The sequence below is a fragment of the Gracilinanus agilis genome, chromosome 3 (genome assembly GCF_016433145.1).
Source record: "Gracilinanus agilis isolate LMUSP501 chromosome 3, AgileGrace, whole genome shotgun sequence".
In the NCBI taxonomy this organism is placed as follows: domain Eukaryota; kingdom Metazoa; phylum Chordata; class Mammalia; order Didelphimorphia; family Didelphidae; genus Gracilinanus; species Gracilinanus agilis.
In genome coordinates this window covers 66684873-66710133 of record NC_058132.1, presented here as the reverse complement: position 1 = coordinate 66710133, position 25261 = coordinate 66684873, and the positions used below count along the sequence as shown (strand labels likewise).

Here is a 25261-nt window from a genome sequence, read left to right as displayed (position 1 = left end):
TAAAAAAAAAAAAAAAAAAAAAAAGAATCAATCCTGTGTATTGTTTCCAAGGCAGAAGAGTGGTAAGGGCTAGGCAATGGGGGTTAAGTCACACGGGTCACATTTGAACCCAGGACTTCCCTTTCTGTGCCTGGCTCTCAATCCACTGAGCCACCCAGCTGTCCCACAATCTTTCATTTTAAAGATGAGGGAACTGAAGCACAGAAATTCCAAAAACAATTTCCTTAAGGTCACAGCCTAGGTTAATTGAGTGCTGGAGCTGGAACACTCACCTCAGGGCAACTTACCCCATCTTTCTACCATAGGTTCTCCTTTCCATAAACTACACTCCCTGTCCCCTTCCTGTGTCTGACAAGCTAATTCCAAGGGTCCCTAGCTTTCCCTCCAGCAGGAAGGCCCAAAGGAAATCTTTACCTTCTCAGAATGCCGGAAGTGCCTCCAGAAATGGTTGTACATCCTCTTGGTTGTCTTCTCTGGGTAACAGGCTACGGTTTTGATGTAGACCTTGAGGCTCCGTTCCAACAGCTGGTTCACCTCCCCATAATCATAGTCATCGTACCTACGAAGGATGCCCCAAGACGGTGTCAATCATATGCTCTCAGGGAGAAACCCAGCCTCTACCGTGATGAGCCCCATCCCAATTCCACATGCTTTCTGGATATCCAGGAAAAGAAAGGTCCTGGGAGGGAGGTAAGAAGACTTCTCAGGCCAGTCAAGGCCATTCCTCCAGCCTTCCTAAGAGGCCACCTAGAGGAGGGCTCAGGACCAGCGGCGCAGCCTTGAACCCACTAAGGTATCAAACTTAGGTTTCTATTAAGAGTCGATACCACTGGACTAGAGGACCCTTCTGAAATGACTTCAAGTCCTGTTTAGTGGGGATAGGAGAAGTGGAAGGAGAGGCAGAAAGTAAAGTATATGTTAGAAGAGATGGGATAGAGGCAGCTAGATGGCTCAGTGGATTGAGAGCCAGGCCCAGAGATGGCAGGTCCTGGGTTCAAATATGACCACAGACACTTCCTAGCTGTGTGACCTTGGGCCAAGTCACTAAACCCCAATTACCTGAGCCCTTACTACTCTTCTACCTTGGAAGAGATACTTGGTATTAGTTCTAAGACAGAAGGTGAGGGTTTAAAAAAAAAAATAGGTGAGGCTTTTCAACACTAGGAAGGAAAGGTAGTGGGAAACAAAAGCAGAGGGGTCCGGCACTCTCTGCTGAAAGGGGACAGAAAAGTCCCAAGTAACCATGTTAGGAGCTTTAGGGGTTGGTGCATTGCAAAGAAGGCTCCCTGTGGGCAGGGGACATGCTATCCCCAATTTTATTACCCTCCTCAAGTAGTAAATGATCAACAAAACCTTGTCCATAGATTTTCTGTGGATGAAGGGGCGGCGCCTGCTTCTCACCTAATGCCAAAGACACAATGGATGTAGTTCCAGATGGCCCTGCGTAGCATAGAGGTGTCCACGCCGCTGTGCATGGCGATAGTATTGTAGGTCAGGGTGTACACCACCTGGAATTTCTCATCCAGCAGCTGTCCCCCCTCTGGGTAGAGGCGTTGGATCAGGGAGTAGCCATGGTCTTCCCAGGTATAGTCCTGAGGAGCAGAGGGCAGGGGGATAGAGGAGGACCAGTGAACCCTGGGAGGGCTTTCCCAGAACTACTTGTGTTCAAGACAGAAGGGGCCAATAGCTCTCAGCCACAATTTTTCTTGCTTGATGCTCACTCTCCTAAAGTACCTTTTTAATCTATCCAAAAAGAATTCAAGAGCCATGAGAGTGGGATAAGATCTGCCATGCAAGAGTCGAGCTGAACAAGGCAGCCTCCTATATTACTCTCAGCTCTGCTGGGGCCTCCTCACCCACCTCCAGTAACCATTGCCTAGGTCTCTATCCTGGAGACGACTTCTAGATTCTAATTATTCCCACCACCAACCCTAGATGAATTGGGAAGATCTTTCCAACAAGGTAAGGGAAGTTACCTGAGCTCGAAAAGTTGGAGGGGCCTGGGTGCCTCGCCGAGTGAAGTCCTCATACCCAAAGGTAGGATCTTCCACAAAGCAGAGGACATCGGGGGATGGAGTAAGTTCTAGGATGTCACCTACGGATGAAGCCAGAAAAGTAAGAGCTGAGCCAGTGTAGGGGAACCTGGTGCCCTGCCCTCTTGCTACAGTGAGAGGAAGGTTGGGAGTCACAATGGGAAGCAACTCTAAAGGCACTGCTGCCATTGCCCTCACCCTAGAGATCCAGCACAAAATGTTGGTCACCTCCTCCAAGAGGTCTTTCCTTGATCCCACCAGCCAGACCTCTCCTAATTTCCAAACTCTGGAATTTCATTTTTCTGAACTGTTGTTCTCTAGCAATTCAGAAAGAGCCTCAAATCAGGGCCCAGATATTGAGGAAATGGGGCACGCTCCCTCAATCTTTACTCTGATGAAACAGGTTCAGATACCTTTTTTCCCAATGTGTGTCAATGATGTTGATCTATATCTCATCTCACTCTACCCTCTCCTTCCCTCATGACTGATGCCACCCTGCTAGATTGTGGAATCCAAAGGCAAAGCCTAGGGGTTGAAACATGCCATTTTCCCACACCTCAGCACCACAAGTCTTTCTGTGGGGCACTCCCACCATACTTGTCCCTTTCTCTAATTAGAATTAGCTCCCCTGGCTCTAAGTGGATTCTAGGATTTCTTCAAAGATGCTGAGAAAGAGAGGTTGGTGGCCCAAAAAAACATCATCATGTTCTGTCCATTTTGCCAAGTGGGTCCCAGACAGCTATTCTACCCTCCACAGACAAAGCCACTATGACTACAATTGATGTATATTCTGGGGTTGAATTATTCTTTCCAAGGAGATGTTCTCTAGTCATTAAGCAAACTCCCTAGGCCCCAGTTGTCTTACTTGTGGGGGCCACCAGCAGGCTCTCAGACTTCTCCAGTTCAAATCGATTCTCCATCTCCTCTTGGGATGCCACTTCTTCCTGTAGTTGGCATTCCTGCAAGACCTTCATTCGCTCCATCAAGGCCTCTACTTCCCGAACAGCATCAAAGCCCTGTGTGGGGAGGAGAAAAGACTTGTAGTTAACCCTCCTCTTTTCTCTTGTCATCCACCTAAGAGGTAGGTGCTTCCCAACCCAGGCTGAGCTCACCAACCCTCCCCTCCCTCTGGTCCCAGGCCCCAAGACCAAGTCCACCCCAGGGCACCAACCTTGCTACTTACCCCAGAACTACCAAGAGGGTCTCCATTGGGAGGACTGCTCTGCCCACTGGGTGGTGAGGGCACCTGGAGGCTAGGGTTGCCCTCTGGATCTCCTTCTGGGAGGATGCCACAGCCAAAAACAAAAGATGCCAGGGAGTGATAATGGGTGAGCAAGACTACTGCTTGGATGAGCTCCGCCAGGGACCAACTGTGTTCGCCAGTAGTCAGAAGGGCCTAGAATATAATCCCAATCCCCTGCTTATTACACTTAAGAGTGGCATTTCTTCATAAGATTATGAGATGATCTGCTCCCCCTTCTACTCTTGTTTAACCCCACATATTTACCCATTAGATTAGGATCAGGCAAGGCTAGTAGTTTCTTTGGGGGAAGATGGAAGTCAAAGTTGACCCCTAGGTAGGTGATTTTTAAAAAACCCTTACTTTCTTTCTTAGAATCAATCCTGTATATTAGTTCCAAGGTAGAAGAGCAGTAGGGGTCAGGCAATGGGGCTTAAATGACTTGCATAGGGTCACACAGCTGGCTAGATTTGAACCCAGGTCCTCCTGACTCTGGGCCTGGTTCTCAATCCATTAAACCATTTGGCTTTCCCTAGGGTCAGACTATTAGGGACCTTAGAACACAGATTATTAGAACTTGAAGTGATCTCAGAATGCAGAATGTCAGAACCTATAGTGTTGGAATTGGAAACAGAAATCATATGGTTCAATTCTCATTTTACGAAGGGGTAAATGAGGCCTAGAAAGAAGTGGCAGTAATGCATTGCTAATGGAATTGTGAAATGATTCAACCATTCTGGGGGGCAATTCAGAATTATGCCCAAAGGGCTATACTACTACTAGGTCTGTACCCCAAAGAGATTTAAAAAAAAAATGGGAAAAGACCTGTTTATACAAAAATATTTATAGCTCTGCTTTTCTGCTTTTGGTAGTGGTAAAGAATTGGAAACTATGGGGATGTCTTCCAATTGGGGAACGGCTAGACAAATTGTGGTATCTGATGGTGATAGAATACTATTGTGCTATAAGGAATGATGAGCAGCATGGTTTCAGAAAGAGCTGGAAAGACCTATGTGAACTGATGCAGAAAGAAATGAGCAGAACCAGGAGAACATTATACATAGTAACTGAAATATTGTAGAACAATCCAATGTGATAGACTTTGCCACTAACAGCAATAGAATTATCCAGGACAATTCTGAAGGACTTGTGACAAAGAATGCTATCCACACCTCTAGGGGAAGAACAATTGGAGTAGGAATGCAGATGAAAACAAATGATTTATCACTTGTTTATTTGGGCATATGATTTGAGGATTTGAATGAATAATAAGAAAATATGTTTTGTGTGATAATACATGTATAACCCAGATTGAATTGCTTGTCAACTCTGGGAGATAGGGAAGAAAGGAGGGAGACAACATGAATCCTATAACTATGGAAAACTTATGTGGAATTTTGTTATTAAAGATAAAACCTAAAAATATTGTTTCTATATGTAATTGAAAAGATAAAAAACAAAAGATAAAATGGCAGTTAGGTGGTCCAATGCAAAGAGTTGAACCTGGAGATCAGAAGTTCACATTTTGGCTCAGATACTTCCTAAGCTGTGTGAATCTGGGAAAGTCATTTCCCCTCCAAGCCCCAGTTTCCTCATCTGTAAAATGGGGATAATAGCAGCACCTCCCTCACAAGGTTGCTGTGAGACACAAATGAGACAACATATATGAAGTACTACACCAATTTTAAATTCCTATATAAATGCTATTATCTTTATCATTACAAGGTTCTCCCTATCTTACCTCAATGTGCTCCTTGGTGACGAGCCAGGGCCGATGGGCCAGCAGCTTGTTGATCTCATTAAGGTTTCGGAGTTTCTGGGGGACCCGGTGGATACCAAGGAGCCACTCAGGGTCTCCACCCACTTGCAAGAACTCTGCCATGTGGAAGCTAATCAGGTAGGAGCACTGGTGCCTAGCAGAGGCCTGCAGGAGGACAGAGGAGACAGAGCTGAGTATAGAGTCTGGGAACTTGGGACCCAGACATGACACCTCCCTCTTGTTTGGCCATTCCTCAGGTTTTGTAATTGGGGTGGGGTGAATAAGGAGGCTGATGCAGGGCACCCACTAGACAGACAAAGCCCAGGTCAGCAGAACCAGATTAGAAAGGTCCAAAGGGATGGGGAGGGGGAAATTAAAGGTCAGACTGGTCCTCTGGCTCAAGAGTTTTCACCTCGAACCTCCACTTCTTCCAAAGGCTGCTTCCAATCTCCACCTCATTCTGCCTTCTCTCTGGAACTAACCCCAATTTATCTTGACTATATCTTGTTTGTACACAATAGTTTGTCCACTGATTCCTTGTTAGATTATGAACTCCTAGAAAGCAAGGGCTATTTTTTTTGTGTGTGTTGGTATCCCCAGAACCTGACACAATACTTAGCACAGAGTAGGGGCTTAACATATACCTCCCACTCATCTTTTTGCCATCTGTCCTGCTGCTGAGCCCATGTGTATCATGTGCCCTTCCCCTACATTTTGCTTGAGGGACATTAATGAAATCAATATTATGTGCCATAAATTCTGGAAAGGGTATAGTAATTAACACCCTTAAGATCTTTTCACAATTGTGTGAATTGCCTAGATTAAAATGCTTTCTTTCTTTGGCCACCATTCTCTATTTGTATTATTTCCCTCTAGTAGAATGTAGGCAGCAAAGAGGCACAGTGGGTAGAGTGCTGGGCGTAGAATCAGGAAGAAGACATCTTCTTGAATTAAAATCTGGCTTCAGATACTGTGTGACTCTGAGCAAGTCACTCAACTTTGTTTGCCTCAGTTTCCTCATCTGTAAAATGAGCCAGAAGGAAATGGCAAACTACTCTAGTATCTTTAACAAGAAAATCTCAAAAGTCATGATAACTGAAATATAACAAATTAGAATGTAGGATTCATAGAGAGCAGGAACTTTATTTCTGTGAACAACTTGCTTTTCATTAATTTCTGTCCCTACCACCAGCCCAGAGAGAAACCAGGATACCAACTCTCCACCTACTTTAGGGTTCTTTGACTTACACCAGTGATTCCCAAAGTGGGAGCCACCACCCCCTGGTGGGTGCTGCAGAGATCCAGGGGAGCAGTGATGGCCACTGGTACATTTATCTTTCCTATTAATTGCTATTAAAATTTAAAAAAAATTAATTTCCAGGAGGCTAAGTAATATTTTTTCTGGAAAGAGGGTGGTAGGCCAAAAAAGTTTGGGAACCACTGCAATACACCTTCCTCCCAATGTTCCCCTTTCTCTTTCCCTCTCCTAGATGGATATCAACTCCTTCCAAACCCATGAGAAGACCCAGAATTCCTGGTCCATTCAGGAATGGACCTCAAGTTCACTTATTGTTTCCCAGAGCACTGTGGGCTGGGCTCTTTGAGGTTGATGTTCCTCTATGTAACCCATTCCCAGGGTAGACATGACTATCAATGCCATTATCAACAATTATAATTTAGTAGGACTACCAAGCTTCTTGACTTTGACCTACCAACACACTAGAAAGCCCTCTGATCCTTGCCATCTATCCATTCATCCACTCTTCCCTTGGGACTTGTGGGCTTTTCAATTTGTACTTTTTCATTCATCTGTTCATTTACTTCCTACTTGATGTATCAGACAAGAGAGAAAAGTAGTTCCTATCCTTGTAAAATAGGAAGTTCAAGTATTATACCCATTTTATGGATAAAGAAACAGTCCTGGGGAAGTGAAGTGGAAGGGAAGCCTAAGTAATATAGTGAATTTAGTGGCTGGGCCTAGAACCTGGTCTCTTGGTCTGTTTCTTCCCATCTCTTCCCATTTCCAAAGGCCTCAACACAGTGGCTCACCATGATTGCAATGTAGTGCCTCCAGGGGCAAGGCAGGGGTCCATCCACTCGAAGAAGCAGGCCCTGCATCTTCCAAAAGCTGCTGAGGTAGTCAGGGTGCAGGCTCATCACCAGCATGACATTGTCTGGCCGTCCAGGGGCTGAAAACTCCAGACTTAGCTGCTGCTCTTCAATGGCCTCTGGTCCCTGCTGTAGAATCTGTCAGGATAGAGAGGGGTTATACTCCAAGTCCTCTTTGAACCCCCAACCCTCTAAACCAGAACTAGGCCCAGCGCAGGACTGACTTAAGACTCCATAATTAAAAACCTAGATGTAAACCTGGTAAATTAGGGAACGGTCATTTATATTCCAGAAAAATGTTTCACCTGACAAAAACTAGGTGAATTTATGCATTCATTTACAGATCATTAATCAAGCTGGCAGAACTGGACCAAAAAAAAAAAAAAAAAGATAGGAAACAAGTCAAAAATATGAAAAGTCATTAGGCATTGACCTTAAGAAACTAGAAGAGGGTTCTAGAAATGACAACACAATGGGGCCCAGGGGAGAAAGATATGATTGGCGGCATTCAATTTGCGGCACTTTCCAGAATGCCCCATCATGTAAAAAAAGAGGAATAAATGCCTACCCTCTCTCATCTTCCTCATTTCAATTTAACCTCTTCATTTGTCTAGTATGTTTCAGTCCCTGTAGCTGTCCAGGATTTGTTCCTAGTCTCTAAATCTTCCTAGAAGCTAAGGATCCTCTGGGATCTGGCCAGACAAGATGAGGAGGGAAATAAGTCAGAACTACCCAGAGGGCCCTGGAAGAACATACTCCTCTGGCTTCTCACTGCACCAAGAACACACCCAAATACTTGGTAAGTAAGAGATATTGGAAGTCACTAATCCCAGAATGGAATTCGGGGCCCTTTCAGAGCAAAGAAATCCAGGCAGAGAAACAACAAGAAATACAGTGGGGAAAACAGTATGGCAGAAACTAGGTATAGACCAATATCTTACACCCCATACCTTCAAGATAAGGTCAAAATGGGTATATAATTTAAACATAAGGTTGATACTATAAATTAGGGGAATATAGAAGGGTTTACCTGTAAGATCTATGGAGAGGGAAGAATTTATGCTCAAACAAGAGACAGAGAACATTACAAGACGTAAAATGAATAATTTTGACTATATTGAATTAAAAAAAATTTTTTTGGGGGTATAAACAAAACCAATGTAACCAAGATTGGTAGGGAAACAACAAACTGGGGAAAATTTTTTGATAACAAATTTCTCTGATAAAGGTCTCATTTTTCAAATATATAAAGAATGAAGTCAAATTTAAAAGAATATAAATCATTTCCCAATTGACAAATGGTCAAAGGATATGAGCAAGCAGTTTCCAATTGAAGAAATAAAAGTTATCAATAATCAAATAAAAAAATGTTCGAAATCATCCTTCGTTCGAGAAATACAAATTAAAACAACTCTGAGGTACTACTCTGATGGTAAAGGAAAATGATAAATATTGGAGGGGATGTGGCAAAATTGGGACACTAATGCATTGTTTGTTGGTGGAGTTGCAAACTGATCCAACCATTCTGGAGGGCAATTTGGAACTATGCCCAAAGGACTATAAAAACTGTGATTACCTATAATCCCTTTGATCCTATATATAATACCACAACTGGGTCTATATACCAAAGAGATTTTTAAAAAAGGTGGGAGGAAGGACCTACTCCTACAAAGATATTTATAAGTAGTTCTTTTTGGGGTGGCTGGACAAATTGAGGTATACAATGGTGATGGAATACTATTATGCTATAAGAAATGATTAAAAGGATGATTTCAGAAAGAGCTGGAAAGACATGGACTAATACAGAGTGAAATAAGCAGAACCAGGAGAACATTTTACATAATAATATAACATAATAACAGCAATACTGTGGAATGATCAACTGTGATAAGCTTAGCTACTTTTAGCAAATCTAATATTTAAAAATCCAGATTCCTAACACAAGCAAGCCAAGGCAGTGATTCGTAGTACAGAGAAATGTTTTACTTTACCAAGTCTAGCTTGTTATAGAGTCTTAACTATTTACTCAGTACCCATTTCCCCTAAGTTTCCCCAAAGGTTTTTTTCCTCTCCTCCTTCCTACTAGATGTATAAATTGGGATGTCCCTTTTCAACCTTTCCTCCCAACTCCAGTCAGATACCCCTTGCTTACCTCTGCCACTGGGATGAAGGCACTAGGGCCCCTGGGGAGCCTCCGAGCGGGGGCCACCTTCTGCTCCTAGGGGAAGAAATATTCCCATCAATGAAGTTCAGAAGAATAGGGGTAGAAGTGCCAGGCTCCCTCCTCTGGCCTAGGACACAGGCCTGCATTTGGAAGAAACCCTTAGGACTTAAGAGATGGCAGAGAACTTAGGTTAGCTACATCAGAAGTGTCAAAATGCATGGCCTGCACCTTGGCCCAGACCAGATTAAAATGTAATTGGGGGGGGGGGGGGGGGGGAGAGGCTGCTGGATGGCTCAGTGGATTGAGAGCCAGGCCTAGAGACAGGAGGTCCTGAGTTCAAATCTGACTTCAGACACTTCCTAGCTATATGACCCTAGGCAAGTCACTTAACCCCCATTGCCTAGCCCTGTAACAAATAAGATTAATATAGAAGGATATATATAAAAGATATTAGGGTTAAAAAAATAAAAAATGTAATTGGGAAATTTTGTTGTTATTGTTGTTTAGTTGCTTTTCAACAGTGTCAGATTCTTTTAGTATTTTCTTGGCAAAGATACTATTGCCCTTTCCCTTCTCCAGCTCATTTTAGAGATGAGGAATCTGAAGCCAATAAGGTTAAATGACTTGCTCAGGGTCACATAGCTAGGACATGTCTGAGGTCATATTTGAACTCAGGTCTTCCTGACTCCAGGCCTGGTGCTCTATCCACTGTGCTACCGGCTGCCCCAGTTGGAAAATATATTAAACCAAATAAATATAAATAGAACATGTTGGCACATGGTTTTCTAGGCTACTCTGCAAGGATCATTGTGTATTGCTTAGGGGTCATCCTTGCTCTAAAGCTCTTTTCAGTTTAGCCAGGGGGAAGGTCCAAGAAGGAAAATGGCCCAGGTTCCAATCAAGAGACAACCATCCTTTATGGGCCCAGAGGATACAAAGACAAAAGTGAAGCAGACCCTGTCCTTGAGGAGTTTACAGTCCAGCAGGAGGCAGACAACAAAATACTCTACATAAAGGAAAGAGAAAAAACCAGAGAGAGGAGGAAAGGGGGAAATCATTCTTTGATACTTTTCACCAAAAATTCATTTTTATTCAGGTGAAAATCTGGGAAAAGGGGAAAATGGGAGAGGAATAAAGGTTTTCCCCCCACCACTCCTCCTTCATAGTCAGCATTCATCCCAAGCTAAGAAATCCCTTAGGGATTCAGAGTTGGAACTAGAACCCTGGAGTGGCTCCCCAGCCCCCAGGCAGAGCCCCTCAGTTCCTAGGGTTTCAGGGTGTGGCCTTGGGTGGGTCATTTCCCCTTTTTCTGAGCTCAGTTTTCTTATCCATAGAAAGAGAGGCTGGGGGCAGGGGAGCTCACAGAGCCCCAGTAGCTCCAGTTCAGGGGCACCCTCGCAGGTGCCAGCCTTAGCTATAGCCTCCCTCACTTCCTCAGGCCTCCTAGGCCAAATCTCCCTCTCTTCCCCTCCTCCAAAATAAACAACTCAGTCTGGGAGATAAGGAGCTGCTGACTGGGCATATCCCCTTCCTCATCCACCCTCCCGGCTACCCCACCCCCCAGTGGGGGCTGAGGACAGATGGAAACAGCTCACAAGGGGGTGGAACCAGCCAGGGCCAGCTGGGGAACAGAGCCAGGAAGGCTGCCAGGAGAAGGATGGGAGACAGGTCAGACTGGCCTCCTGAATCTCTCAACCCTGAGGAAGCTCACCGCCACCCCCACCCCCCCAGCCACAGAGGTGTCAGGGCCTGCAGGGTCAGCAACTGGGAGCCTGAGTCTCTCTCAAAGGCCTCGAGCAGCTAAATCCCTCCTTTGGGCCCGGCCAGCTTCCTTGGGAACGTGGAGACCCACCCTCCCGGCTCGCCCTAATAACTACAGAGCAAATGTGGGGGACGTAGCATTTACAGAGGAAGAAAATGAGGCTCTTACAGGCCTTCCATAGGCCAGGGACTGTCCTGACAGTCCCTGCCCTCAAGGAAACAACTATGCACAAAATAAATGGAGGGCAGATAAGTGGGTCAGTGGATGGGGGTATTGGGGCTTAAGTCAGGGAGACCAGAGTTTAAATCTGGCCTCAAAACACTAGCTGTGAGACCCAGGGCCAGTCACTTAACCTCTGTTTGCCTTAGTCCTCTAGAGAAAGAAATGGCAGAAAACCCCATGGATAGTATGGTCAGAGTGAACAAACTACTGAACACAATGGACAGGGGCAAGGTGCTAACATTCCGGGGGAGGCGGCAGCCGGGGGATCAGGAAAGGCTTCTTGGAGAAGGCTGGATGTTCCTTGATAACTGAAGGAAGCCAGGAGGGAGAGCATTTGAGGCATGGGGTTCCCAGGTCAGGGAGAGTGCTTGGGAGTCTGGAGATGAATGTCTTGTAAAGGGGAGGTTACCGGGATCGTCAATACCAGAGTGGCTTGAACCCTAAGACTTCTGGTCTAGTTCTTCTACTTCAGATTACTTAGGATCAAATAAGATAATAGTTTAAAAGTGCTTAGCAGAGTGTCTGCCACAGAATAGGCCCTTAATAAATTCTCCTTCCTCTCTCCACTGCCAGTAGCACTACCTTATCCCCACACCCCCAGTCCCAGGCTAACAGGATTCAAACTCGGGTCCTCTGCCTCCAAGTTCTAGGACCTTTCCACTATATCATGCTCCGTCTGGGGCAAATTCAATGGGGGCCTATAGGTGAGAGATGCCTTCCAGAGATAGGTGGACTCCTCCTCCTCCCAGTCATGTCAGGAAAAGTTATTTATCCTTTTACCCCTGACCTTTGCTGGTCTATACCTCCTTCACTCTTTTTAGGGCCCTCCCTTCATCCCACTTTGACTGGTCTAAAGCACTAGTTGCCCTTTCTAGACATTGTATCCCTAAGGGGCTGGGTTCTAAATTTTCATGGGGCATCTCTAAATTCAGCTGAAAACAAAAACAAAAAACCCCCCAAACTGCAGCTGGCCAGGAGATCAAAGGTAAATAGAGAATGACAACAGCCCTTCAGCTCCCTCATTTTCTTTTTTTTTTCTTCTTCTTTTGATGCTTCCCAAGTCCAGTTACTTGTACATTAACAGTTTTCATGCTCCACACCTCTGACTTGCTTTAATGGCCAACATTTAATTCACCTAAAAAGGAGCTTCTCCCTTTCATTCTTTCTTCATTTCTATTAAAGCTATCACTGTCTCTCCCAGGATAAAACCCGCTACAGTCCCTTCCACATTCCCTAATGCCATATTCCATACCTCTAACCCTGGCCCAGGCACCACCTCTTGCCATTTTATTTTCTTTCCTCCCTTTCAATCCACTAGTAATCTTGCAAAAGAACAGGGTCAATCACTTCATTAGCCAGCTTAGAGACTCTTAACTGTTCCTTCCCTATGACCACCTACAGGATAAAATCTAAAGCTGTGAGTGCCAGGGACTCCAGGCCCTTCACAGCTCTTTCCTATCTCTCTAACACTCCTATTCTATGGCCAAAGTGGATTGTTCCCTTATTCTCCAGCCTCTAATGATGCAGTTTCCTGTGCCTAGAATCTGAATTTCATCTTTAAGACACCTGAAAGTGGTCATTCAGTCTCCTCTTGAGTTCCTCCTTGTGATGGGGAATTCACTACCCCAAGAGACAACCTATTACTTTGGGGGGGAACTTTTAATCTTTTAGATTCCACCCTCTCTTATGCTGAATCAAAAATCTGTCTTCCTATAACTTTCACCCATTGGTTCTTATTCTGCTCTTGGGGGCTAAGAAAACAAGGTTAGTCATTCTTCCACATGAGAGCCCTTCCAACTCTTGAGGCTAGCTATCATCTCTTTCTTCAGTTTTCTCTTCTTAGGCTTCACATACCTTGTTTCTTTTACCTATCTTCGGCCAGTACGGCTTTCTGCTCCCCTCATCATCATGGCCATCCCTCTGTATACAGTCTAGCTTGTCAATGTCCTTCCCAAAACATCTCAACCAGATCTCAACATGAAAATCTATTCAAATGTCACCTCCAACCCCTCCTTTGATCTGCTGCTTCACAGTCAGAAGTGATTTCTCACCTCCCATTCCTCCCACTTGATTTTTTTTGGTGGCTTCCTTTAGAGCTCAGCTTCAGGCAGAAGTCTCTTTGAGGATCATATCTTCTTATGTGTGCATCTCACCACCACCAATTTACCCTCTTCTAGGAATACTCATCATCACCCTTATACAAGGTAGTTTCCTTTGATCTATGTATTTCCAGTACCAAACACATGGTAAATGTTTAAAAATAAATGCTGTTCGGAACTCTTGAGATTTCACCTTACACTCTGCAAATTAGCCAAAAGGATTAAAGATGAAAATTATCCATGTTAGAAAAGTTGTATATGAAAAGACAGCTGTACTAATGTCTAGTTGGGGAACTATTCCAACCAATCGGGATGGCAATCTGGAGAGAGCCCCCTGCTAAGGCATAAATGAAATGGAAACTATGTCCATCCATCTATAAACAGCAAAACAAAGTTGTGAGTAGCTGGGTGGTGCAGTAGATAATGCTAGGCTCATCTTCCTCAGTTCAAATCTGGCCTCAGACACTTACTAGCTGTATATCCCTGGGCAAATCACGTAACCTTGTTGGCCTCAGTTTCTTCATTTAAAAAATGAACTGGAGAAGGAAATGGCAAACCACTCCAGTATCTCTTCTAAGAAAACCTCAAATGAACTTATGAAGAGTGAGACACTACTGAATGACAACAAAAACAAAATCATGGTACCCAAATGTGTACTCACTAGGTAGGAAGAAAAGACAAATATAATAAAGAGAAGCATGGGAAAATATAAGAACTGATACAAAAGGGGGCAGCTGGGTCTCAATGGATTGAGAGTCAGGCCTAGAGATGGGAAGTCCTGGGTTCAAATCTGACCTCAGCTACTTCCTGGGCAAGTCACTTAACCCCCAGTGCCTAGCCCTTACCACTCTTCTGTCTTGGAGCCAATACACAGTATTAACTCCAAGATGGAAGGTAAGGTTTAAAAAATAAAGTTGAAAAAAAAAAAGAAGAAGAACTGAAACAAAGAAAGCAGACCCAGGAAAACAACAAGACAGGAGGACTCTGGAACATCTCCATATCATTATGACCAAGCTTGTCTTAGAATAAGAGATGTGAAGGCCACTCCCTCCCTTCTTTGAAGAATGGGTTCGTTTGGGTAGAGTACTGCAGATGTCCTACTTTCTCATTGGGATTTGCTGAATTGTTCAAAGAGATGACTATGGGAAGGGGACAGAACAGAAGGATACATTGGGAAAGGTAGGTGAAATAAAACCAAAAGACATCAATAAAAGTTTTTTAAAAATGCTTCAGGGGCAGCTGGGTAGCTCAGTGGAGTGAGAGTCAGGCCTAGAGACAGGAGGTCCTAGGTTCAAACCCGGCCTCAGCCACTTCCCAGCTGTGTGACCCTGGGCAAGTCACTTGACCCCCATTGCCCACCCTTACCAATCTTCCACCTATGAGACAATACACCGAAGTACAAGGGTTAAAAAAAAAATGCTTCATGATTTTCTATTTTCTACTGAAGTCATTTTATATATGTCAATTCAATTAAAGTAAAGGGAACGACTAAGAAGAAACAAAGGATCTCCTAACTGCAAAGGGTTCAAATCTGGTCTCAGACAATTCCTATCTGTGTGAATGAACTTGGGTAAGTCACTTAACTCCAATTGCTAGTCTTTACTGCTCTTTTGCCTTGGAACCAATTCTTGGTATCAATTCTAAGATAGAAGTTTTAAAAAAAACAAAACCCACAAATCTGTTGGAAAGGAGTTCACAGTCAAATGGAAGAAGACAATATATAATTAGATGCATATACATATATATATAAAACAAATAAGTAATCATGTACAAAGTACATAAAAGATAAATTAGGAGTTGTCTCAGAGGGAACGAACTGAGATTAAGTGTTCTGGAAGTAGGGGACTTTAGCTGGCTTACATAGTATTGATTCTAAGTCAGAAAGTAGGGTTTTATTTAAAAAAAAAAAAAAAAGTAGTTATGCTTATATGAAAAAATTCAAGTGTGAAAGCCTGAAAGAGTATGAACAAAGGTCAAAGAAAAAAGTGATACTATCATTGGTGGCAACTACAAAAAAGAGGTGTTTGTTATAAGGCTAAAAATTAGATATTAAATATAAAACACATTGTGAATTTTAAAGTAGTATTTACAATTGTAATGGACTTCTCTACTAGCAGCAATGCAATGATCCAAAACATTTCTGAAGGACTTATGAGAAAGAACTGCGGGAGCAGAAACACAGAGAAAAACAACTGCTTGGTCACATGGGTTGATGGGGATATGACTGGGGATGTAGACTCTAAACCCTACCCTAGTGCAAATATCAATAATTTGCGTGTTGGCTATGGGAAGGGAGTGGAAGGAGGGAAGGGAAAGAACATGAATCATGTAACCATGGAAAAATATTCTAAATTAATCAAGAAAATTAAAAACAAAATAAAACAAAAATTAAAGTAGTATTTATATGCCAGTCATTATGATGATGATAACTGGAGTTAACAGGTCTCCATTTGGAGATATCTTTATTGCCTGTCTGTTAAGCTCAGGCAAAATTCGATATAGTTGTCTGGAGGTATAGGAGGAGGAAATTATGCACCCATCCTTCTAAAATGCATTGCAGTTAAAACTTTTTGAAATCAACAAAACAATAACTCAAGATTTGATTTGTTAAAGCTCTGATTTGTGCTGATTCAAGCAAGAGCTGACTGGAGCACAATGCTGATACAGACCACCTGGGCAGAAATAAATAACAGATGAATTTGAGAAACAAGTTACAAACTTTGTAGAGAAGCATCATGAAATAATACTGATAAGGACACTTCAATTAACTAGACATCTACATGCTGTGCTGCTATCTCTTTCTGTCTCTTCCCACCCCCAAACTGTCTCTTTCTTGACTTGCCTTAGTGCTAAATCTCATCTTTCAAAAATTGGAGGATCCCACAAAAAGGAAGTTCTTTTCTGAATCTAATCCTAACTCAAGGAGTTGCTAGTATAGAGATGATAACTTTGGGGAGAGTAGGGCAAGCCAGGGATCACTTCATAATTGTCTGATATTTGTCTTAGATTTGGGGAAACTAATTTTAAAGGGTTCAGAAAAGATAGGGAGGATCCCAAGGAGCTTCAGGGGAAGTTACCCCAGGAGAAATATGGGATATTCAAGAATGAAATTATAAAGAAAAGGAGAATAGTTCTAATGAAGAGGAATGAGATTTATTAGAAGACATCTATATAGCGGAACACACTATCAACTTAACAAGATGAAAAAAAAAAAAAAAAAGAAACTCACAGAAGAGGGATGAAATTGAGGCCAGGAAGCAAAAGAATGATTGTCAGGAATTCTATCTAAAGTTTAAAATGCCTTCTATGATTCAGAGATGGGCTGAGACATTTGTAAGTATAAATAAATAAATACAGTTGAGACAGAACTTAAGTCTACTGAGGAAGTAAATAAGAAAAAAATTATTATTTTTAAAGAAGCTATATTGGGAGAGAAATGAAGATCAAAGAAAATTGGGAACTTTTGCTTGGAATAGAGAAGACTAAGCAAAAATAGAGAGAAGGTAGAATTGCTTAATTCTTATGTTGTTTTTTTCTGTGTAAAAAAGAAGAATGACCTTTACATTGAAAATGAAAGAACATGGAATTTGATACTCTGGCAAAGAGATAGTAAGAGAGGACTTGGCGCTTGATGAATTCAGGTCCCTGGCCCAGATGAACTATATAGCCTTGGGTCACAAAGAATTAACAAGTGGGATCACTGAGCCATCAATATTTGAAAGATCAAGAAAAATGAGAGAAAGGTCACAAGATTAGAGAATGGCAAATGTACCCATTTCCAAACTATTGGATGGAAATTCTAGGCCAGTGACTTTATTTCTATTCCTGGAAAAACTGAGAATGGCTTAAAAGAGATACTCGTTGAGTGGGCAGGTAGGCTTAGTGTATTGAGAGCCAGGCTTAGAGATTAGGGGGTAGGATGGTCCTGGGTTCAAATCCGAATTCAGACACTTCCTAGCTGTGCACCTCTGGGCAAGTCACTTAATCCTTATTGCCTAGCTCTTACTATTCTTCTGCCTTGGAACCAATAAACAACACTAAATTTAGGATGGAAGGTAAGGATTACAAAAAAAAAAAAAAAGATGCTGGCCAAACATTTGCAAAGGGAAAGAACCAGCGTGGTTGAATCAAGAAAAGATTAAGAGAGTGTGACCTTGGCACAGCCTACCTGGATGTTAGCAAAGTTGTTGATAACGTTGTCTCATATTGATATGGACCAGACCATGATCTGATCAGATGGACAGACTGAAACACCCCCCCCCATTGTTAATGGTTCCAGTGTCAGTGTGGCAGGAGGTCTCCAGTGGAGTTCCTGGGGTGGGGATGGGGGAACCTTTGCTTGCCTTTGTAGGTAAGGTAATTCAATCTGCAAATGACACAAAGCTGAGAGGGAAAACAAACAGTGTCCAAAAGGGTCAAGATCCATAAGGATCTTCATAGACTAGAGCATGGGACAGGTTGGACCTCTTTCAAAAGGGACAAATGCAAAGACTTGAACTTGGGTAAAAATCAGAGAAACAAATGACTTTACATATGTAAGATGGCAGAAATATAATTGTTGTTCAGTCACTTCAGTATGTCTGACTTTTGACCCCATTTGGAACTTTCTTGGCAAAGACACTGGAGTGGTTCGCTATTTCCTTCTCCAGCTCATTTTACAAATGAGGAACCTGAGGCCAATAGGGTGAAGTGATTTGTCCAGGGTCACACAGACAAGAAGTATCTGATGAAGTCATATTTGAACTCAAGGAAGATGAGTCTTTCTGACTCCAGAATAGGAGCTCTATCCACTGCCACCTAGCTGCCCAGAGGCATGGTTAGAGAGCTGTTTTTTTTTCCAACTCAAAAAAAGATTTGAGGTTTTTAGTGGACCTATTAAAAAAACAACAACAAATACCCATATTTCTCTTCTGGTTGCTTAGAACAGTTTCTGGCGGATGGGTACTTAATCAATGTTTTTGACAACTGACTGAATGAAAGATCAATTTTCGGTAGCAGGGTGATGGAGCTAACAAGAAAGCAAGTACAGTATAACCATGGATCGTACTGAGGAAGGAGAAGCTTACAGCAAGAGGGAAGTGATAGATAGCCTCACTGTTTTCTGCTCTCATGAGTATTAGGTGCCATTCTAGGCATCAAAGCTGAAGAAAGACATGGAGAATGACCAGAGGATGGCAAACGAGTTGGTGAAAGGCAATGGTATACTGGTAAATGGTTAGTAACTCTGTGAACTAGAGGATATTCTTTTTTTTTTAACCCTTAACTTCTATCTTAGAATCAATACTAAGTGTTGATTTCAAGGCAGAAGAGCGGTAAAGGCAAGGCAGCCACCAAGCTGCCCCCCAGGACAGTGTAAAAATTTTTTTTAATCTATATTATTAACATTTTCTTCATTACTTTCTTAAGTCTGGATAAGCAATAAAACAATAAACAGAGCTCTGGTTTGTGGTGCTTGCTGAGTGGGGCACCTAGGTTGGCCCAGTGGAGAGAAAGCCAGGCTTAAGAGATGGGAGGTCCTGGTTCAAATCTAGCCTTAAGTCACGTCCTAGCTGTGTGACCCCAAATGCCTAGCCCCTGCTACTTGGAAACTTAAGTGTTGATTCTAAGACAGAAGTTAAGGGTTTAAGAGCTGGCTCCATCCTACCCCTAGGAAGGGGTCTTGAGTCTAAGTCATGTGAGGATTGTTTGATGTAACTGAGTCTACTTAGTCTGTAGAAGAAAAGACTTAAGAGAAACAGGATCATTGCCTTGGAGTATGGAAGAGATGTTCCATGGAGGAGAAATCAGACTTGTTTACTCCCAGAGAGGCAAGCCAGAAGCAATGAGTGAAATTACAAAGATGCCCATTTAGGCTTGATATATGAAGGAAAAAATGTCTACCAGTTAAAGCTGCTGAAAAGTGGGATGGGCTGCCCAGGGAGGCAGTGGGTAGCTGCCTGTCCCTCCAGGGTCTTCAGGAAGAGGCTTGATGACTGTTAGGTATACTGCAGCTTTCCTATGGATGGCTTGGACTAGATGATCTCAAGAGTTTCCTTGTAATTCTCAAATTCTAGGATGTATGTTTATCAAAGGACTATGAGAGGGTGTGAGTAGCACAGAGTGCTGGGCCTGGAGTCAGGAAGACCCAAGTTTGAATCTAGCCTCAGACACTTTCTAGTTCTGTGACCCCAAGCAAGTCACTTCACCCTGTTGGCCTCAGTTTCCTCATCTGTCAAATGAGCTGGAGAAGGAAATGGTGGAGCATCTTTGCCAAGAAAACCCCAAATGAGGCCACAAAGAGTCAGACAAGTCTGAAACAACTCAACAACATGTTGTGCCACGGATAAGAAGATAAAAAATGTATGTGTCCCATCTTTCTATAGGACTTCACAGTCTAAAAAGGCAGGTGACCTTTCTTTATGATCCCTGATTTCACCAGACTGGTGATTTCATCACTAAAGGGAACTCCCTCTAGGGATACAGAAGCCTATCCAAAGGTCTGTGACTTCTAGAGAGTTACTCCAGCCCCGGAGGGTTAAATGACCTGTTTTGCACAGAACAGCTACATGAAGATTCTATATCAAAGTGCTTGCTGTTTCAGTAAGGGGGGGAAGGTAATTTGTCTGAATTAAAAAAAAAAAAAAAAGGCTAAAAGCTATTTTTTATGTGATTTGAGGGGAAAATATTCTTTAAAAAGACCCCAAAACATGCAATAGCTAAAATGCCTCCTGCCCAAACCTTCCATGACCTGCTCAGAGACGGGACTTGAAACCAGGATTTTCCTCTTCTGCCCTCTTTATTTTATAGAGTCGGGAAATGAAACTCAGCCTGGGGTCCATACGGTATAATGATCACCTGTGTGAGTGATCACGGGCAAGACAATCTCTCTGGACTTCAGTTTCTTCTAGAAAATGAAGTGGCTGGAATAGATCATTTTCAAGTCTCCTTTTGACTCTAAATCTATGTTGTTAGGCATAGGAGGTCCCATGAAGCCTAGAATACCTAGCTTAGTTCAAATCTGGTCTCAAATACTTCCTAGCTTCATGACCCTGGGCAAGTCATTTAACGGGTTTGCTTCCATTTCCTCATCTGTAAAATGAGCTGGAGAAAGAAATACAAATCACTCTGGTAACCTTGCCAAGAAATTCAAAAATCAGCTATGATCTGTTTCTTCCTTCCCTGGAATGTAGTTAAGTACTGAATAAATGGTGTTTTTTTTCACACATTCTCCCCTTTGTACCCATTCAGGGTATACAGACAGAGCTGGTCCTCTCACACCACCCTTCCTGGAGCCAATGCCCTGCCCCAGCTATTTAATGCCTTTCAGGCAAGAGAAATCTAAAGCAGCTGTGATTCAGTGGAAAAACACTGGATTTGGATCCCAAAGACCTGGATTTGAATTCCAGTCCTACTACTTATCATCTGAGTGACTTGGGGCAAGTGACCTAACCTCTCTCAGGCCACAATTTCCTGCTCTGCTAAAATGAGAGGGCTGGACTAGATGGTTTCCAAGATCCCTTCCAGGTGTCAGTCTGTGACTCTTCTCAGTTAGAGCAGCCACTTGTAGGCTCTGATCCCAGTCGGATAAAAGAACTCCAGAGAAGTCAGGGTAGGATTTGGAGGTAGGCCAGCAAATAGTCCTTGGAGATCGGGCTATTTACAGAGCTAGGAACAAAGCTTTCTAAAGGCTCCAGAAAACATTTATTTTCCCATTATATACATAATTAATATATGTATTAATAAACATATGACATATTTATTGTTTCTATATTCCCATTTATTACATACCTTTGAGCTCAACCCTCTTAATTTAAATTGGGTATATTAATTGAATTTTTTAATGAGTGGAATCATTCAGTGAGGACTTAAGGCAAAGAGGGACCTTAAAGGACATTTTTCCCTAATCTCTTCTCCTAAATGATAAAAAAAGGAAAATGACTTGATCAAAGTAACACCTTACATTATTAGTGGTGAGCCAAGGCTAGGACACAGAATTCATGCTGAGCTCTACTTGGCAGGTTCTGTGCCTACCTAGAAAAAAGACAGTCAAATGCATTCCTCTTTTTGGTCTGTCTTTTTTTTTTTCCAATGAGGAAACGATTCCTACTAATGCACATTAGCCACTTTTTCTTAATTTATAAGCACTTTAGTGGCAGCTGGGTAGTATAGTGGATTAAGCACCAGGCCTGAAGTCAAGAAGACTTGGGTTCAAATGTGACTTCAGACACTTCCTAGCTGTGTCACCTCAGTGATCTAGCTTTTGTGATCTCCTGTCTTGGAATTGATACTAAGAAGGAAGGTAGGGGTTTAAAAAACCTTCTAAGCTAAAATCCTCATGTTGACTCTCCTTTCCCCATCTTCCGGCCTCCTCGGTGGGCTGTCCCTCCAGCCAGAATGCTCTCCCACCTTATCTCAGCCTCTTTAAGTTTCCCCAGCTATAGTTTAAGATCTCACCTACCCAAGAGAGGCCTTCCCCCAGAGATTACCTTACAATTATTCAGTAAATATCTTTTGTTCTTTTTCACATCAGTCTCTCCCATAAGAATGGGAGCTCCTTGAGGGCAGGGAGGGTGGTTTATGCCATTCCTAAGTACCACCAGAATTTAGGGCCAAGCCCAGAATAAATGCTGGCTAACAGACTGGCTACTCCTTTCAGAGTTACCAGGGAAACAGAGAGGTTAAGTGATTTTATGTAAATCAAAGACTGGTTCCCCTTTCCCTCCAATCTCCAACAGAGGCTCATTTTGCTCTACTAGTAGTAAATACCACTCAGTCAGCACCTAGTAATGGAGTCAGCAGACTGTTGTTAGCACCCAACCAAAGGGTCAGGGCCGTCTGACTTTCCTGGGTGAAAACCTTTTAATGGCTTCTAATTGTCTATGCTTTCATGTTTGTTTCAAAGGCTTGGCCTACCATTCTAGGCTCTGACAATTTACCTTTCTAATCTAAGTTCTTGATTATTCCTAACCTGGTGCCTACCGCTTCTATGGTTTGGGGTCCCCAGTTCCTTTTGCTTAGGACATTCATTCCCTGTATTTGGAATGCTCTGACTTCATCTCTCTCCACCTCCAACACTAGTGCCCTCTCTAGAGTCTTCCCTGACTCCTGTAATCAGAAATGCTCTTTCTTCCTCCTTGAAGCTCGAATTAACCCCTTGTTAAAACTATGACTGTAACTTTTTGGTAAGAGTTATATGTGTCAGGGGCAGCTAGGTGACTCAGTGGACAGAAAGTGAGGTCTGGAGAAGGGAAGTCCTGGGTTCAAAACTGCCCTCAGGGATGTCCTAGCTGTGTGACACCGGGCAAGTCCCCTAACCCCAACTGCTTGGCCCTTTCTGGTCTTCTGTCTTAGAATCAATATCTACTCTAGTATTAATTTTAAGACAGAAGGCATCTTTGTGTTTCCCTTATTAGGCTCTGGTGAGTTCCAAGAAGGGAGAGGCTGTGGTGGTCAGAAAGTTCTGAGTTCAAGTCCAAAAGTCAGTAAGACCTCAATTCAAATCCAGCCTTAGAAACTTTCTATCTGTGAGCCCCTGGGCAAGTGGTCTCACCTCTTATTAAACAGCCTGACAAAAACGGATCTTTTGGAGAAGGAAATGGCAAATCACTCCATAGGAATCTTTGCCAAGAAAACCCCAAGGATAGCTATGGTCCGTGATGTCCAGAGGAGTGGGACACGACAAAGTGAAGGTGAAGATTTGGTTATCTAAATCGGTGGGGTCAAACTCAGATGGAAACCAGGGCCAGGAATCCATACTTAAGGATCCCAGCAAACCACATACAGAGCTAGCTTTAAAATGTAGCATTATGGATGTTTTTATTGCATTTGGTTCGGCCTTCCCAATCCCATTCTAACGTGGTCCAGGCTGCCCTGGTGAATGACAGCTCTGATCAAAGGATCCAGCTCTCCCCGGGCCCTCAGCACTGCCAGGGCCAGGTGGGGCAGTGGTGCCGGTCAAATCCATTTTGTGGTGGAAGTGCCCGGGTTACCGCCTGGGGGGTTGGGACTCCGAATCTGTCCGAGAATGTTCCCTTAGCCAGACTCCACATCGGCCAAGTGCTATCGGGAAGAAAAGCCTGTTCTCCAAAGGAGGCCAGACTTCCCAGACAGACAACTCGGAATACTCATTAACTTCGCAGTCACCGCGCAGACATCTCTCGCTGCTGACACCGGGATTCCGAAGTTTTCCACTGGGGAGCGATTCTATCTGGTGAGGGGGCATGGCCAAGGGAGAGGAGTCTCGGCCTTCCTCCGTCCTTCCCCAACGGACACACCTGGAGGTCGGAGGGGGGAGTGGCATCGGGAAGCGAGAGGAGGCAGAAGCCTTTCTTTTTTCCACCTCCGGAAGGACCGTATAATCTCAATCACACTAGTCCGCGGAGGTCGCGGAGGTCATTCTGGGTCTTCCCCCTTATTAGGGAATTAAGACGGTAAAGAGCAAGGTCTCTGAAACCCTTAGTTCAAATCTAGCCTCCACCATTACTACCTATATGGCCTTAAGCAAGTCACCTAATTTTTTATATCCCCAGGTGTTTTCCCCTCCCCCCCAGGTAAAATTGAGGGGCTGAGGTTCCTTCCAGGGCGCGCCAGGCATTTCAGTGAGGAGTTCCCAGGTTAATGGGGTGGGAGCACCCCCACCCTCATCCCAATGACTTCAGATAGCAGAACTCAAGACTACAGGCAGGGAGAGCTACAAGAACTCGTTTCCTACATTACAAAAAACGTGCCGGTGCTCTGGAAGGAGACTGGGCAAGAGGAATGGTCTGATCTGAATCAGGTGAGATTAGTCAAGGAAGGCTTCCTGGGGGAGGAAACCTCGGTAAACAGCTCATACTTCGGCAACGTTTTCGAGTTTACAAAGCTCTTTCCTCATGTCTACGAGGTGAGGTAGGTCGGACAAGCATTTAGCTTCGTGTCACAGATGAGGAAAGAAGGCTCAGTTATGGCCACCCCCACCCCAACAGCTAACAAGTGGCTGAGCCTATCGAACCGAATGATCACTAATCTGGGGCTGCAGGATTCTTTTCCTCGGGCACCTCTTGCCCGAAGGAGGACAGGTCTCTACGGAACTGCTAAACCTGCCAGGGGCTCCCACACTCAGAGAAGTCAATGGACCACCTCTGTCCAGGTAGCACCTCGCTCTCCTGGCCGTTAGGGTTCCCATTCAGTCTTTTCCGCTCTTCCTCGCCCCCCCCCCCCATCCCCGGTCCGAGATCTTTCTCCCCAGGAGGGAGAGGAAAGGAAGGAGGACGGAGGATAGTGCAGAGGGTGCCAGACCAGGGAACATCGGTCAGTGCCTCGAAAGTCGCCTCCTCCTCCGCCCCAAGGGTGAAGGACTCCGCGACCACCTCCCCAAAGGCAAGGATCTGAGACCTCGACGGGTCGTTTCCAAAGAAATACAGGGAAAGGAGCGGACCGGGTCGCCAACGACGGGCCCAGGCATGCCTGGGCTTGAAGACTGCGCTAACTGGGCAAGCAACTGGCTAGCTCGGGAAGCCCCTCCTTCCCCCAACCCCCACTCCGTCCCTAAGAAGTCGTCCAGGGTTTGTTCCTAGGGTGGGCGGGCAGGAGAGCCGGGCAGCGGCGGCCAGTAGATGCAACCCGAGAGCCAGGTTACACTCTGCCCCTAGTTCCCGATCTCAAAGCCAAACCAGCCGTCGAGCCGGTCCGGTTGCTAGGGGACAGGACATCGGACGAGTCCCCTCCTGGGCTCGAGGGGAAGACTCCGGAGGGGTATAGCCCACTCACCTCCGCTGCTCCGGCGCCGCCGCACTGGGCGTAGGGGATATAGCTCTGGATTCCGGCGCAGCTCTCCGCGTCGGCGACGATCATGGTGCCAGCCAGCGCGCACCAACCCTGCGGGGCCCGCGGGGATGGCCGCGGGGGCTCAGCGC

General features: G+C 44.2%; 1 protein-coding gene across 2 annotated transcripts in view; it reads right to left on the bottom strand.

The window, feature by feature from the left end:
• Positions 1–25199, bottom strand: part of SESN2 (sestrin 2) — a 27709-nt gene extending 2510 nt beyond the window's left edge. The window contains exons 1-9 of one of the 2 annotated variants that reach the window (XM_044667941.1): positions 25116–25199; positions 9294–9359; positions 7082–7279; positions 5015–5197; positions 3217–3429; positions 2899–3049; positions 1977–2095; positions 1402–1592; positions 415–559 (exon numbers count right to left, since the gene is read on the bottom strand). In XM_044667941.1, the coding sequence (XP_044523876.1) occupies positions 415–559; positions 1402–1592; positions 1977–2095; positions 2899–3049; positions 3217–3429; positions 5015–5197; positions 7082–7279; positions 9294–9359; positions 25116–25199 (1350 nt within the window). Of the gene's footprint in view, positions 1–414; positions 560–1401; positions 1593–1976; positions 2143–2898; positions 3050–3216; positions 3430–5014; positions 5198–7081; positions 7280–9293; positions 9360–25115 lie in introns of those variants that run through there. The other variant, XM_044667943.1, reaches the window with a different exon arrangement.
• Between the last annotated feature and the right edge of the window lie 62 nt (positions 25200–25261).